Source organism: Choristoneura fumiferana, chromosome 5 (genome assembly GCF_025370935.1).
Source record: "Choristoneura fumiferana chromosome 5, NRCan_CFum_1, whole genome shotgun sequence".
In the NCBI taxonomy this organism is placed as follows: domain Eukaryota; kingdom Metazoa; phylum Arthropoda; class Insecta; order Lepidoptera; family Tortricidae; genus Choristoneura; species Choristoneura fumiferana.
The window spans coordinates 2,721,234-2,737,941 of record NC_133476.1 but is presented as its reverse complement, the minus strand read 5'-3'; the positions used below and the strand labels follow the sequence as shown (position 1 = coordinate 2,737,941).

The 16,708-nt window shown below is 38.1% G+C and overlaps 2 protein-coding genes and 1 long non-coding RNA gene across 6 annotated transcripts in view; 2 read left to right on the top strand and 1 right to left on the bottom strand.

Moving 5' to 3' along the window:
- The window catches only part of LOC141427925 (beta-1,3-glucosyltransferase-like), a 111,754-nt gene extending 101,050 nt beyond the window's left edge, over window positions 1-10,704 (top strand). For all 4 annotated transcript variants that reach the window (XM_074087529.1, XM_074087532.1, XM_074087531.1 and 1 more), the window contains 9 exons: window positions 357-548; window positions 1,061-1,209; window positions 1,774-1,963; window positions 4,326-4,461; window positions 5,760-5,913; window positions 6,847-6,956; window positions 7,897-8,063; window positions 9,167-9,315; window positions 10,364-10,704. In XM_074087529.1, the coding sequence (XP_073943630.1) occupies window positions 357-548; window positions 1,061-1,209; window positions 1,774-1,963; window positions 4,326-4,461; window positions 5,760-5,913; window positions 6,847-6,956; window positions 7,897-8,063; window positions 9,167-9,315; window positions 10,364-10,541 (1,425 nt within the window). In that variant the 3' untranslated portion in view covers window positions 10,542-10,704. The remainder of the gene's footprint in view (window positions 1-356; window positions 549-1,060; window positions 1,210-1,773; window positions 1,964-4,325; window positions 4,462-5,759; window positions 5,914-6,846; window positions 6,957-7,896; window positions 8,064-9,166; window positions 9,316-10,363) is intronic.
- Window positions 10,705-11,895: 1,191 nt separating this feature from the next.
- LOC141427927 (uncharacterized) overlaps window positions 11,896-16,708 on the bottom strand; it is a 13,919-nt gene continuing 9,106 nt past the window's right edge. The window contains exon 2 of the long non-coding RNA XR_012451386.1: window positions 11,896-12,228. This is a non-coding gene — a long non-coding RNA (uncharacterized lncRNA). The remainder of the gene's footprint in view (window positions 12,229-16,708) is intronic.
- Window positions 16,270-16,708, top strand: part of LOC141427664 (beta-1,3-glucosyltransferase-like) — a 6,815-nt gene continuing 6,376 nt past the window's right edge. The window contains exon 1 of the mRNA XM_074087264.1: window positions 16,270-16,287. Within this exon, the coding sequence (XP_073943365.1) occupies window positions 16,270-16,287 (18 nt within the window). The remainder of the gene's footprint in view (window positions 16,288-16,708) is intronic.

Here is a 16,708-nt window from a genome sequence, read left to right as displayed (position 1 = left end):
AGCAGGCCAGCACTGGCTTGTCTGGTGACTGGCGCCAGCATTACTAGTTTCGTCTACAATCTTGCATAGTCTAAATTCGACCAACTTCCAGTAGTTGGATTGACTTGAAATTTGGTATACTTATGTAAATTGCGTGACACTACAATAATCTGGTAGTGATATCCTGGTAGTCCAGCCCGGATCGTCTCCACAGGACGGAACTCTCCAACGGTTAATGGCATCAACTTGAAACTTGGTATGCAAATGTAGGTTGAGTGACAATACAAGTACAGTCAACAAAAAGTACAGTAAGCAAAAAAAACTTGTATTAAAGATTATTTTTTTAGCAAAAATTTATTATCAAACGTATTACACAGAGAAACCCTCAAGTGCTCCTGACCCATGAAGATCTGCCGATACCTGGTGGTTGGACAATCATTCCGCTCCTCAGACCTCTGATAGACAAGTACGAAGGCAGCGATGTCAGATGGGTCATGTTTGTCGAGTCACATACCGCTGTGCGTTGTGAGAAGCTTCTAGAAGCCCTAGCAGCTGCTGATAACGATAAGGTAAGCTTAGCTCATGTAAGGAAGAACGTAGGTTATAAACACTAATAAAAACCAACGAAAAATCTGCGGTAGCCCAGTTATTTGACTTATGTCGTCTCAAGTAAAGAATCGTGGGTTCTGAGTTTTTTGTAACAAAATTCCTAAATGTCAAACAGACAAAATTGAAATTTATTGTTAATAAAATATCACATTACCTAATATCTAAGGTGGTTTATACAATTAATGATTATATCGTGGACAGGGATGTTTAGAAATAATTCTAATCCGCATTGGCGATCCATTACTGCAAAGGGCGAATCTACTGTATTAAAAATGCAAATGCGTTTAATACTATTGTGATGGAAGTCGTTAAATGATATTGTAAATTTGTTTAAATAAAAAATCATTGTTTCTTTGCCGGATTCTTCTCAAATTCTCAATAGAGGTTTTTTGAACTTATAGATACTTCAAAATTCATATAGCCTAAATGGAATGAAGTTTTTTTTGTCTTGACTTTACTTTTGTCGTATTAGGACATCGAATGGATCGGCTACCCCCTAAGCGACGACGAGCCGACCATCATCCACCACTTTGCCATCTATGAAGAGTTGGAGGAGGAAGGAGGGTTCGTGTACCCGAACTTCGCGTGTGGTTTTGCTATGCGAATGAACCTCATAAAAACGTGAGTTTTGCTATACACCATGGTATACTAAGGATGGTGTAACATGGTATAACATTCAAGTTCAGTCAATATACTTTTTTAAGAGTCTAATCTATCTAAGTATGTCATTGGTTTCATATATTTCATTAATTTATTTGTTTCTGTTATTTATTATTTGAATGTATAGGTACCTATGTACTTGTGTCTGGAATAAATTCATTTAATTTTCATGACAGAGTATCAAATCGGGGCTTGCTTAAAAAAGCGTGTGACTATTTTTTTTATATAAAAAAACGAGGAACGGAGAACCTCTTTTTTTAAAGTTTGTTAAAGCGAGGTTCGCTAGCAAATGCTTTTGCGGTTGTAAAAAATCATGGTCCTCAGAGTTTATAGGTACACATCCCTAGAAAAAGGTCTTGTCAGACAACAGATAAACAGTGAAATGTTCTTAGGTTCCTTTTCTCCTTTTGAAATTTGAAGTACAGAACAGTATATTAAAAATATCGATCCCTCCAAACTATATCTCCTATTCCGTGACTGTTATGGTCTATACTTATGGCTTGTTTTTCTTTTTCCATTTAACAGCCTCATCGACCGAATAGCTAGCGGCCAGCATGCGCTTGAAGCCGATTTCTCCATCGACCCTGCTTATGAGCTAGCTCAGCTCGTGTACGGAGGGCGGGACGACCCTGGGCCGCTCCTGACAGCTGACCCGAGCTTCTGCATAGTGTCTGGCGATAACTGCGCGACTTACCCACGGCAGTTTGATACGTGTGTGAGTATGAATTAGCCGGCGAAAACCTGAGGCCGTAGCGTCCAAAGCCCAGTTCAGACTTGCATGAAAAATCATGCAAGTTGCATTACCATGGACCATTGGACCACTTTTAAGTCGTGCGCTTTATGGAATCTCAATGTAATCCAACTTGCACGATTTATCTTGCAAGTCTAAACTTGCCTTAGCACCCGGGCGCCTGCGATCGCTTTCTATCCTCATCCTTTACTGTGTGAAAGAAATAGAGAAAGACAACAAAGCCTCCGGTTAGGTATACTACGAGTAATAATCAGAGCCTGCGGTGCCATAAGTCACCCACTGGTACGAGAAAGATGCGTTTTACTTTTTTAACACGCTCTTGTTAATAACCCACAGATATAGATTACACTAGATTACGCAAATGCATCTCTTTCGCGTGTCCGAACCCCGACCAAATATCGAGGTTGGCCCCATACAAAGACTGACCGCTAACTGACTAATCATGACTAGTGACCGACTCGAGCCCCACGGCGCGGGCGGGCGGCGCATTTGAATCGATTTTGCGCGGACATCGAGGAATTCACATCGCTAATTCGCTCTTGAGACGTCACAGTAGATACAAAAAAAGTGACACGGTTGGTTTTCATACAGATTGAGGTGTTTGCGTTATCTAGTGTAATCTATATCTGTTGGCACTACGAAATTCAAAAATCGAAGTTCGTATCGTACCATCCCTTTCACTCTAGTATTAAATAATATAAACGTCAGCGGGACGGCAAGATATGAAGTTTGAATTTTGCACTTCATAGTATAGGGCCAGGTCAATTAGGTCCGTTTGACAACTTTGACATTTAGCAGGAAGAAGAAACAAATTACACACACACACTCTCACATATTCTCGCATAATAGGATTACCGACCCATTTAGATACTTTATTGGCGGTTGTTATTATTAGTTAACGACTGGGTTAATATATCGAATGGGGAGGCCTTATCAACCCACGTACGGATTTAATGTACAATCGAAATATCGGAATTGTGATTAGATCTAACAATAAGGGGCTGTTTCACCATCCATTGATTAGTGTTAACTGACGGTTAAATGTGATTTTGTTCGAATAGACGGAGATGGCATCACATTTAACCGAAAGTTTGTAAGTCTTTTTGTTACCTCATCACGTCTAAACCACTGAACCGATTTAGATAAAATTTAGTGTATAGATAGTTTGCGTCCCGGGGAAAGACATAGGATAGTTCCCCGGAAAATTGCATAGTTCCCGCGGGATAGTGAAAAGCGAATTCTACGCGGACGGAGTCGCAGGTAACAGGCTAGTCAAATATAAAATCAATTCTACTCTTTTGCCGCAGAAAGATATCCCACTTCCCACTAATATAATAAACGCGCATGTTTGTAGGTCTGTATGTTTGTTTGTTTGTTACTTCATCACGACCGCTGAATTTGGTATACATTTACAGCCTTATTCATAAAAATCCTATTGAGGTTTGATCGGTCTGTTACTTAGCAGACTGATTAAGCTTGTTAGATCGTTGTCAAGAAGTATGATTCATAAACGCTTCTAGCAGTCTGCTAGTTGTTTGAGCTGCTGATAGACGGATTAGACGCGTTATGTTGGCCACCTTGACAAATCAAAGACAAAAAATGGCCTAATCGATAATTAAAAAAAAATTGACAGCAGTGACAGCAATTTAGCATAGGAAAAAAAAGCGAGAAGTTTGTTTTCCGCCATTCTGATCCGCATTTTTGTGTTGTGCAAAAAGCATAATTATGTAATCATCCTATTTTTTTTTCATATTTATTGTCAATTTATTGTTGCTAATTAAGGATTTTTGAATACAAATTCCTGAAAATAATTTTTCCTGTTTTTTTTTAATCTTTGCGTAGCCCTGCCTTCACTTTAAATATCTTCGGTATGGTTTTTTGCTCTTGTCAAAGTCAGCTGTTCAAACTTGTGGCGGCCATTTTGTGACTTAGCAGGGAGATAAAGGAGGGTCTACGGTCTCTAACTTTAGCAGCCTTGATCGACTGATTAGCGCTAACAGACGTTTATGAATCATGTTTTTTAGCTTGGGCCTTCAAGGAGCTTCAAGGAGGCTCTAACTTTTTATGATAAGGCTGATATAGTTTGCGTCCCGGGAAAAGACATAGGATAGTTCTCATCCCGGAAAATTGCATAGTTCCCGCGGGATAGTGAAAACCGAATTCTAAGCGGACGGAGTCGCTGGTAACGGCTAGTTAATGTTAATAAAATAAATGAGTTTACAAAAATGTCTACTCTTGTCCTAGAACCTAGACCCAGGGTCGGGGGTACCCCCGGGATCCGCCCTTGGACTTAGATCCTTCATAGTAAAGTTGTGAATATCGGCAGGGCAGTCCAATTCCGGAGGAGTCCGTGTTGTTCGCGGTGAAGACGTGGAGCAGCTTCCACGCCACCCGCGCCAGAGTCGTGAAGAAGACCTGGGGCCGCCACGTCACAAACCTGCTGTTCTTCAGCGACCAGACTGGTAAGACTTGAAGACCATACCGAAGTATAAGTCAACGCACGTAAAAAGTGCTCTGGGTGGTGGTGGTAGGGATACGTATGCGCATCTGTCAACTAACAATCCAATGGCGTGTCGCCCCCTCCCGCGTCCCCCACTGCTCCGCCGCTAATTTGGTCCGTATTGCGCTCGCTGCACAAGTATATCGCCAGGAGCTCTTTTTACGTGCGATAATTTGTAGTAAAGTAAGGAATCCAAACATAGATAATCCTGTAATATTTTAAAGTTTTGCGATTCTCACTCGTAACTTTTTTTTTAACTAGCCTGGTAAAGTATGCCACTGCTGGGAACAGGCCTCTCCTCTTGACTTCCACAGCTCCCGGTCTGGCGCAATGTCAGAGCAATCCCTTGCATACGCGTCCAAAACGTTCCGCCATCTGCTTCTTGGTCTACCTCGCCGTCTATAGCAGTTCTCCAGTGACCACCAATTGACTGCAAGTCCACCTCTGTGGGTGCACGTGACAGACGTGTCCAGCCCAGTCCCATTTCAGCTTAGCTATCTTAATTAATTTAATTTGGTAATTTGAGCAATAAATCGTTCGTGATTAACCTTATTCTACGCAATCAAACTATTTAGTTAATGCCGCTAATTCGTTTGTCTTATCTGTCACTTCGACATTTGTATTGCCTAGAAAGGGACAAAGCTTTGTTAGTAACATACTTGTTAAGTTTTATGATAAGTTAGTCTATACCTTTCGCCGCCCAACTTTGCCTAAAAGTTCATTGCCCCGACTAGTACCACAAAAACTATAAAGTATAATTCCAATAATTGAATAGGCACTATACCGTTAAGCGATTCGAACACAATCCGGGAGTAACCTAAAGACGTCGCATAAAAAATGTATCTCAAAAATGCGTCAAAACTGAGTATTAAGTAATGAACTTTTAGGCAGATTGATATGGCGCGTGGTATACACGAACTATGAATAAATAATAAGTCAGGAATTGTAACTGCGTTAGAAAAAATGGCCTTGCGTGTCCTAGTAGGCGGGGCTTAAATCCGTGTTCTGCGCGTCATTTGTCATGCATCTGATCTTGCATCACGCGCGCAAACCAATCCCTACCTTGTTTCTGAATTTTAACCAACCAACAAGCACGTTTATTTGCAAACTCGAAAATGATTCGTATTTGAATCATAAGTCGTTTTGGTTTAAAGCATGGCCACTATATTGCTATATTACTCCATGTTTCAACCATATTGTAGAGGCCGTGGTCAGGACTCGAGAAATATTAGAGATATTTCTACCAGATATTATTTTCAGACCCATCCCTCCCAGCGGTGGACACCGGCGTTCCGAACACGAGCACCGGCCACTGTGACAAAACGATGGTCATTTTGAAAGAGGCTGTTAACCGCGCGCGCAGCATGCCGCACGTCAAGTGGATTTTCCTCGCTGATGACGACACTATACTTGGGTAATTTTTGCTCCACGAAATCTTTCATTGTAAAAGAAAGTAATAATTTCTTGCCTTTTCAACTAATTCTAATGAAGCATCTAGTTGCATAATTTTTGAAAGGCATAATGTACATAATTTGTGTTGGTCATAATTTATTTCCTAACGAAATTGTCTTCTATAACTAAAACTCTATAGTTTTATTTAGGTTTGTTTTATAACAATTCTGAAAAATTTATAAATTCAGATAATCAAAGAGTTATGACAAACATTATCTTAACTTTCATCAATATGCGAGTCGATGTGGACCCTTTTCCAACTAATTTGGAATGTAGGAGTGTACGTGACTTATGACAGGTGCGATGGCCACACGTCATTATTGGCGTATTAACAATAAGTTTTTGTTTGTTTGTCGGGATATCCCGTGGTCTAGTTGGCATGAAACCTCTTGGCCACAAAAGGGGCGGGTTTGAACCCCGTCTGGTAACATGAAAATCTTTTATAGTTGTAAGTAATCTTAGATTTCGTTAAACAGGCGTACAGACATCAGCACCAATATCTAACACAACAGAGCGTGCATGAATATCTGATACGTATCTAATTCTACCTATACTTCGTTTTTTCTAGAATTCAAAAGAAGGCAAGCGATCTTGACGTGTCTTTTTATTGAAAAACACTAAATAATCACAGCAAATAGTAACAATTAGCAAGGACATATGATCATTTACATCCTTTTGGTATCATAAGTAATAGGTACTGTTATTTTAAACGTTTTCCGATAAGAAGACTCGTCAAGATTGTTTACCCTTTTTCTAATGCTAAATAAAAACGAAGTATAGGGCCGGTAGGTCGTGTGTGCACACTCCGCTGTCACAGATATTTAATGCAAGACTATACCATACTACCGAGGTTCTTTCACCTTTTGATGCGTACACTGACAAGCTACGTTTCCAGCGTCCAGAGGCTGTGCGAGGTGCTAAGCTGTTACCGTGGTGGCAACGACTACGCGGCCATCGGCGAGCGGTACGGTTATAGATATGTCAGCAAAGACATCGCTGGCAAAGGTAAGTTCAATTCCAAGTAAGTAAGTAAAGTTTGTTTGAAGAGATGCAGGCTGTTTTTGTAAAGAGCGAGGAACGACAGCTTTTCAATTTTTATTCCCTGTCGTACAGTGGTTTTTTGTGCGATTCATATTTAAAAAAAAAGCGAAATGTCAACTGTCATTGTTTCAAACTTTTTACTGACACGGTTTTTGTCGGCGTTTGCTCCTCCCGCCCCTTACTTCGGCGGTATCTCTGAGCAGAAAAGCGGAATGCTACCAAATGTTGGAAAAAATCTCAACAATTGCTCTAAAATCCGGTAGCATAGTGAACGGCTGTGTTGTCCGTAACGCAACAGTGTTGTGTGGAGATGGTAATAGTCAGGTTTGTGTGATTTGTGCGTGTTCTTACAGTCTGGAGTTGGTGGAGCTGTATGAACCCACATTTGTTGCATAGACTTAGCGATCTTAAAGTTGCAGATAAGCAAAGTAATGAGGGCTATCGCGTATGAATTCACCGCTAGAGGCGCTAGTGTAGCGTGAGGTCTCCGAAATGTCAGATCTCATAGTTTTTGGGTGAGCTACGCGGGTTTATTTAGAATTAGAATAATTTTGTGAATATTTTGCATTACCTGAAATTAATTATGGCAATTATGGGTTACGGGGCAATTAATGTCTGTGTTTTGAAACAGTTTTGTCTTCGGAAACTTTAACGAAAACGGACTACGCAACACTGCGGTTGCTCGATATTTTACGGTACGGTTTTAAGGTGTATTAAATATGATTTAATGTAAACTTTGTTTTCACCCCGTAATAACAGACTTTGAAAGCCACGTTTAAAACCTCACGCATCAGTGGCGCCATCTAGAAAGACAAAAAACGATAGCCCTCATTGTTGTAGTTTATTGATATGGACCTCTGCAAGGTAACGTCTGATTCAATAAGCTACGTCTACCTCCAATCAGGTTACGACTACTTAACGGGCGGCGGCGGCGTCGCTCTCAGCGTGTCCGCGGCGGCGGTTCTCTCGCGCTGCGTGTGCGTGTCGGCGAGCGCGCCCGAAGACATGACGCTCGGCGCCTGCGCGAGGGAGTATGGCGTCCCGCTCACACACTCGCCGCTCTTCCACCAGGTAACCAGAGTCAATGTCAATAGTTATTTGTGCAACAAGAGAGCAGAATTTTGAATCACGAGCCGAGTTTAGCGAGTGATTCTAGGTTAGTTGAAAAATACTTGGGTCTCGTGTGAAATATACAATATTTTTACGCAAAATAAAGATATTTTAATTTGAATTTGCAAATCGCATTTTTCTCACTTTTTTTCATAGCAACCTGCCTAGGTGCTGAGGTGAAAAATATCTTTGATTTTGTTTATACATAGCTACTTCTGAAGGTCGAAAAATGTACCACCAGTATCGATATAGATACAGGAGACTTAGTAGTATTTTACGTGAAACAACAAATTTTTTACCGTCTATTATAACGGAAATTTCATATAAGATATTTTTTTGTGATTCAATTGTCAATAACGGATCTATAACTGCATGAACACCCATTTGTTGTATGGTATGACGTAGCTGTTAGTTCGCGGGTGAGCAGTAATTGGGATGCACCAAAAAAAATAAACTATAGTTTTTATTTTATTTTTGGAAAGAATAGAATATTTTAAGGTACCATTTTCATCGATTTTTAATTTGGATGAGTATTACATTTTTTACATTTTTTTACGAAATACGCTGGATGACGTCACAGTGAGACAGACACGTTCCATTGCCTAGAAAAATTCAGGTCGTACATAACATAATCTGTGGCATTACCTACTGATTTTTCTTGTCACTGACAACTGTTTAAAGCCGGGTGAGCATCATGTGATTAAAACTCTATCTTTGTCAATCTTGGCTATTATAAGAAGGACAGCAACATTTCAAACTGTTAATTTGCTTCACAGTTTAGACCTGCTTTACAACTGCCGTTGTGACGGGACACTGCAGGGGTCAAATGAAAGTCATTACTTAAATTTTGTTAATTTAATTCAGTTTATCATATTTTGGAATCTGATTTCTGAAAACGCTTCACAAAGCCTATTTCTCCAAATGATTTTCGATTTATTATACGTTGTCAAAAATTGGGACATCCCATTTGTTTATAAAGAAATAGTGCTATCGTAAATCAACGATTTATTGCGACACTGGCTGCTTGTTACTTTCCCCCTGTAGTGACAATGTGTTTGTTCCAGGCGCGACCTCAAGACTACCCCCGCGAAGTCCTCAGCCGCGACCGCCCGGTCTCGTTCCACCGGCACTCCTCGCCGGACCCCTACAAAGTGTACGCCACGTGGTTCCAGCACGACGACCTCGCGCTCAAGCTGAGACATCGAGACGAGCTGTAAGGGTTGCCAGCTAGGAAATTAGTACTATCGTTCCGTCAGAGTTAGCCAGAAGGGGCTACTACGAAATTCGAAAATGGAAGTCCGTAACGTACCGTCCCTCTCACTCTCGCATTATAATATTTTCGCCAGCGGGAGGGCAAGATACGAAGTTAGAATTTGGCACTTTGTAGTAACCGGTACCAAAATACCGGTTTATACCGGTATTATTGTATAATTGGTACCGATTTGAAGCGCTGGTTCCACAATAACGGAAAAATACCGGTATATACAGATGTAGTGTATGATGGTTTTTCATCATTTTTATCGGAAAAGTTCGTATTTATCGCGCTCTCTCAATTAGTTTCAGTACTCATTGTACCGATGTCTTTTTTATTTTGACATTTGACACTAAATAGTAAAGTTCCATATTAATGGATATGAAGAGGATTCGATTTTGTAGCATTCGAACATGGCGGTTGTAGGCAATATCTAATTTTGCTATTTCTGTTTCTTTGGCTAGTTGAAGTATAATTTTGATAGTGTTTTATGCGGCGATTAACCTTAACAGTGAACAGTGATCACAAAATTCTATATTGCTCTCTTGTCTGACATTTTTTAATGCGCAAGTTGTCTCCACGTGGTTTCTGGAATTTTACTATCAAGTTGCAAAAACTACAATCACCGTACAACGTCCCTCTCAAAGAGTTTACCTTGACACTGGCGAAATTGTCCTATTAATTAGGACAGAAACGCCATATTTTAAGAGAGAAGAAGAAGAATGGATATGGAAATGTGACTAATTTAATACAATAATTGGTTGTCACTTCGGATGCCGTCGTATTCCGATTGAGATCCGACTCTTCTCGATGGAAAACCGTACAGCTTTAATACCGGTATTATTGATACCAGTATCAAGCCCTAGTATCGGTAAAATACCTGTATATACCGCTACTCTACCGGTATTTACGGCAACGGTTTCAAGGTATGGCAGTAACTACCTTGCCAGTAGCTAGCGCAATCGAAATCACTATTACATTCACCATTTCTTTCTGTTAAACTGTACAGGATGATTGTTGAAGATCTACTAGTTCCCGCAATAACTGTCAAAGCAACAACGCGCGAGCACAAGCAGTTACTTTGTTACGAAATGACGCATCATAATTATTTGAGCTTTACTGAAGTAAAGATCGTACCCTGTTATTTTGAACTGTTTTATTTCATAACTACCGTGATCCTTCGTTGAATCAGAAATACATACATACATAAACATCACGCCTTTATCCCAAATGGGGTAGGCAGAGCACACGAAACGTTACCGCTTTGGAGCCACTTTTAGCAATTTTACGTTTAAAGTTTAACAAAAAAAAAAAGGTACCATAGTGACAGGTTGCTAGTCTGTCGCCTACGGTATACCTTCACCTATATCCTTAGTCGCCTCTTACGACATCCACGGAAGAAATGGAGAGGTATAATTCTAACCCGACACCACACGGGTCTGAATCTGAATCAGAAATGAGGAGATAAGTAGACGAACGAGGGTCACCGACGTAGCCAAGCGAATTAGCTCGTTGAAGTGACGTAGGCGGGGTCGAAAAGTTCCCGAATGGGGATCGCGGATCGGCAAGCGCAGCGTAGGAAGTCCACCCACCAACGAGATGGATGGATGAACTGGTTAAAGCTGCAGGTTTTCAACTGAAGCAACTGGAGGTCTATGGGGAGTACTCTGTCCAAGAGAGGACGTCTCGCAAATGATATGGTGATGATGAGATCCTTTTTTGGAATTGAAATTGTTCGTTACACGCGTTTTGTCCCCTATCTGAATGACCTCGCACGTTCCATTATCCACGATCTCCCCGTCTCGTTCTTACTTTATAACTTAAGACACGTTGCGTCCGTTCGCTCTATAAAACTAAAATATTTAAGCTGTGTCCTATCACTAATTGTTCAGTTTTTTTTAAACTGAAAAACGCTACTCAAAAGTGAGAATCATGGATAAATTCTAAGAATGTATTATATATAGTCTAGTGCCATAGGTTCCCCGTCTAACGGCCAAGGAAAGACTGCCGCTGGTTGAATAGTATCGGCAAAACTTTACTGTACACTAATAAAGCACTGTTATATATTACTATATTAGCTTAATGTTGTATTAATTTTCCGAGATATTTACTCATAAATAACAAAGTTCGCTTACTGTTGCATTTATTTACCGTAGTTGTATTATGTGTTTAGATTTTATTAAAAAATAAAAGTGGTTAAGTACTTAGAAAAATTATGTACTAAATATGTTTGTACTCCTAAGACTGTTTATAGTTAGATTATTATATCTACTAATTGTTGTAAGAATAACATTCCACTAACTGATGTTTTGTGTTATTAGAAGATTATTTAGAAACTATTTGAATCCTATATGAAAATCAAACTATTGAGCTTGTTCTTGATTTTAATGTAAGTAAATACTTCATTATGTAAAAAAAAAGTTTCTCCTTGCCCATAAAAGAAAAATCTCAGAGCTGTTAGAATCTGTTCATTTATTACGTAAGACGATTTGGGGGCGTAGCGATTTGGACATGTCTTTATTTTTTCTTACATGGAGGTGGGACGAGATTTAACTGATGTTACGCATGTTAAAATATGTAATACTAGCGCCCCGAACCGAATCTTTGCTCTTTACAATATTATTATAGAAAACTGCAGCGAAATACAGACATAATTATTAAAATAATACACACATATACACGTAGTCGAGGTATTCCCGACATGTTTCGCACCAATTTTTTTTTATCATGTTCTGTTCGAATGGTAAGCCGGTAAGTGAAGCACACCAATTTTAAGTATTATTAGCCCCCCCTTACCCCTTGTCATTGTCACACGTATCGCCATGAAAATTGCAATTATTTTGTTCAGTCACCAGCACCAATATGTGACACAAGCTTCGACTCGTATTTCTAGGGCCGGAAGGACGTGTCAGATATTTTTGCACGCTCCGCCGTGGCAGATATTAAATGCAGGTGTGACTGTTCCTGTGTAATGTACCTATGCTCTCTTAGTTCGGCTACTCGGCGCAACCGTCGGCGGCGGAAAATTAACAAATCGTCATCACAATTATGAATGTTACAAGTAGGTATTTGTCCTTCATAAAGAACAACGCATTGGTTTGAAACATGTTCGACATACCTCGACTACTTATTCATGAGTATGGACCTTACTTCAATAATAATTTATGTAACATCACAAAATAATTCATAATTTATATTTTTGAGGTATCTTCCAATTTTTTTACTTGACGTTAAGAGTTTCCTTCAAGTCCTTTTTTTATAGAGGGAGAAATGTGAATCTAGTAAAATTTGTCTTAACCTTAACCTCGTAAGACCCACGTCAAATTTTGATCATTAGAATTTGAAATCTTAATAACAAAATCTCCACAGAATATTCTGCACATGATATATCCAAGAAAGTGACGTCATGGAGCAGCAAAGCCATCCTGATGTCAATTAGTGAAGTTGACATTAGCTTTGGCGTAGGTATGTCCTAAATTTAGGCCCTTGAGCCTTAAGAGGTTAAGTTAATATCTAACGGTGACGGTTCACTCGAATAAACTTCCACTAGAGTGATTGCTAATAATAGGTGATTTATTCAAAACACTCTAACGATTTTTATTTATAAACAAACAATATATGCAATAATTAACAATTTCATTCATTTTTCTTTCATTCTATGGTCACTTTCGTTTCATTTTGTGTTCAGACCTGTAACTTTGCATGTAAGATGCAAAATGACACGCGAAAATGAACAAAAAATGTATCGTTTGATTTCATTTTTTTATGGAATAAGTGAACAGCTACTTATACTAAAATAAATCTGCCCGCGTCTGACAAACGCAAATTAAGTTAAGCTTACCAAATGCGGTTGGTCACAACTTTCTAAAATGTATTTTTTATTAAAACTTGTAAATAACAAAATGTATTAAGCGTACCAGTATGCTCGAATTGTAAAGTACTTGTAGGTATTCAATATTGTTATCTTAGTAACAAACTAACATATCAATTGTATGTATAAAAATAAATTTTAATATTTTTATAAAAAAAAGCATTTTATTTAAAAACTGATTGGCACATGACTCCTTTACTTTGTAAAATGTTTTTTATTTTATTTATTTTGCAGATGAATCTGTCAGAGTTTAATTTCAGTGCATACAAAATATCTAATACTCGTTGAGTACTTTAGTTAGTTTTAGAAGCATTGCTCAATCGATCAAAAGAGTAATTATACCAGATCCTTAATAACACTACGGGTCATTAAACCAAAGATGGTACTCTCATTTGGCGTCTAAGCCTGGATTATGGGCTTATTCATGTTCAAAACTTTCCAACGTTTAATTGCCATCTTAATCCAAAGTGACAATTTAAGCAAGCACTGGATTGGTTCCTTCCTTCAACACTGAGCAAAGACACAGTAGACTAAATTCCTAAAAATATTTAATCAGTCCGTCGCGTCTGTTAGATTTTCAAAAAATATGTATTTTTTCTTTTGTTATACTCTATTTATTAAACCAAGATACTAAAGTGACAATATGAAATGTCAAATGTAAAAATAATGTGACCAGCATAATACGAATAGTGCTGCTCTCTGATTTCGGTTTTCGACCTTCTTGCAAATAATACGTAAAACATAATATTTTATGGAAACAAAAATAAAATGAAAACATTCAATGTTCTACTTTCCATAAGCATTGAGCTTTTAGGCAGAATTGCTTAGAATCAAATGAAATTTAAACATCAACATCTACAAAAAGTCGAAATGTCTCCTAAACGGTGGCATTTTGGACCCATTTTACCTTTTTTAGAATGTCTTAAGTGCCCTACGTGTGTTATTAAGTATCTATGTCACAGATCCGTTCATATTTTAAAATTTTATACGTATAAATAGATACTTACCTACCGAAAGTTTTCGGTGATTACTGGTTGTGGCACATCACTATATAAGACATGTAAAAATCTTGTAACCCATGAATGTATTATAGTTAGGTATATATAAGTAGTAGTTTATTTATTTATTTGTATGTAGCAGTTTATTTGTTTTTGATTACTTTATGTATTATACCTATTTCTTTAAATCACTGTATTGCAGCTTCCACAATACGGTATTTGACAACTCCTGAATTTGCTATATCTTAATATTATTACGAAAATATAGATGCACAGATAGTGTTTAGCGAAGAGAAAACTTAAATCGGTTGAAAATTGGATTTATAGTGATTTTTTTAAAATCTATATACCTGTCTCTTTCTCAAACGATTTTCTCTATGCAGCAAGTATCTTGAATTTCAAACCTTTATAACTTTGTTATTTGTAAAGGTAGCTTTAAAATTGTTTCTCTATTTGATAACAGGCATTGTGTAGTTTTAGTTTATAAAACACATACAAAATAGTCAAATACCGTATTTTCGACTCTTTAACTCACTTTGTCGGTCCCCAACTGATTGCTTCTCTCATCCACACAAAGGTTGACTGGTAGAGATTCCTTAAAGGTATAAGTCCGCCTTTGTAAAAGTATCTCAATTGTATTTTGTTTCTTTTCTTTTGTACAATAAAGAGTTTACATACATACCTACATACAATCATAACTAGGTAATTGGGAACTCTGAGTAAAAATGTTCTTAAAACATGCCCAGTCACTTCCATAATAAATAATCTTCGCGAACCATCAATTCTTGCTTGTCTTGCCCGCGTAATGGATGCATTGAATGGCACGATGACTGCACGCTTGCTAATGAATGGACGGCATTAATTTGGTTAGGAAGAGCTGCCAGATCTAATTGGAACTTTGATAGACGTGTATCTATTTGCTTTTCTTTTATAGCCGCTAAAAAAGTAGACTACCTCGTTAAATTACTTATTTGAGTAATGCCCTCTCAAGCAGGGGATTGTAGGTTCAAATTCCGGCTCGCACCTCTTTTTTTTTTTCATGTTGATTTCATAAAATTTACCACGAACTTTACGGTATTAGAAAGCATCGTGAGGAAATCTGTTGGTACACATCGTGGAAACTGCCTCTTATTTTGAGAGCAGGCCTGTGCCCAGCTGTGGGACGAGTAGGTAGTATAGGTCGGAAATGATTTCTAAATGAAGCCAAATTGTGTACAGTCGCTTTCACCATTTCCTCTTCCTTAAGTGTAGGTCCCTATTTCTTACAGGGTTAAAAAAAATGATGCAATGGAATTTGTATGAAACATTGCTGAAGAGCTTAAGTGCTCCAGCAATGTTTTTTTAGGGTTCCGTACCTCAAAAGGAAAAAAACGTCTGTCTGTCTGTCTGTCAAGACCCTTTTTCTCGGGAGCGCGTGGAGGTATCAAGCTGTAATTTATATCAAATACTGAGATGTCCTTGGAGCTGTGAAAAAATCAAACTTCTAAGCCAACCAACGCAATCAAAAGATGCAGCCGTTTATGCTGCAAATTTTTGAAACTCAAGTGAATCAAAACCTACAGGGTACTTCCTTTTTTTTAATTTTAGATTGACTGACAGCCATCAATCCAACGTTGCCTTCTGACATAAGGCACCTGAGGTAAAACGACTATGGGGTTATTGCGTTTATTTGAGTTATCTTTTAAACAGCGTAAGTTACAACAGCTCCTGCCATCTAGTAATAGAACTTGAACTACTTGGAGAACAACCCGTAACATAGAGGGCGTCTCAGTGAATCGTTTTCAAGATGTCGGCAATTTTAAAATTTGTACCACACCAGAGTTTAGCAGTGCTTGAGTTATGAAACAAAATCATTTACATCCTCATTTCTTTTAGGGTTTTGTTGTTTATTTTTTATTAAATACGATCAGTATAAGTTGGTTCACATGTCCTGAATTTAAATTTTCATTAAAATGCTACATTTTTAGAATTATTCCATTTAAAGTCTTTGCATGTTATTTTATGAGAACTTTGCTAATGCGTCAGTATCTTTGAGGTTATTGCGTTATGCACCATTTACCCAATGTCAGTGGTCAATAACGTTTTTTTAATAATTTTAACACATTTTTCGATTTAAGTAAAGTGTGAGGTAAAGTAGTGTGTAAGTATATTATTTTACTGTAGAATGTTTCGTGACTATGTCTAAATAATGTCACTTAATTAAACTTTTCATCTCACTCTTTTCAATCGTAAAATCTTCTAGTTCATCGTCGAAATCGTAGAATATTTTTAATAAAAATAAAACTGCCTTAAAACACACACACAGAACTAAAAAGCAAAAAAAAATATATAAATAATATTGAATCGGCTACAAAAACCGACTAACTGAGAACCTCCTCTTTTTTTAAGTAGGTTAAAAAATGTTTGCACCCTGTGTATTTAACTTTGATAAATGCGTCTGTAAATGAAACGCATTTTCCCTAATTATACTATTTTTGTCTCAGCT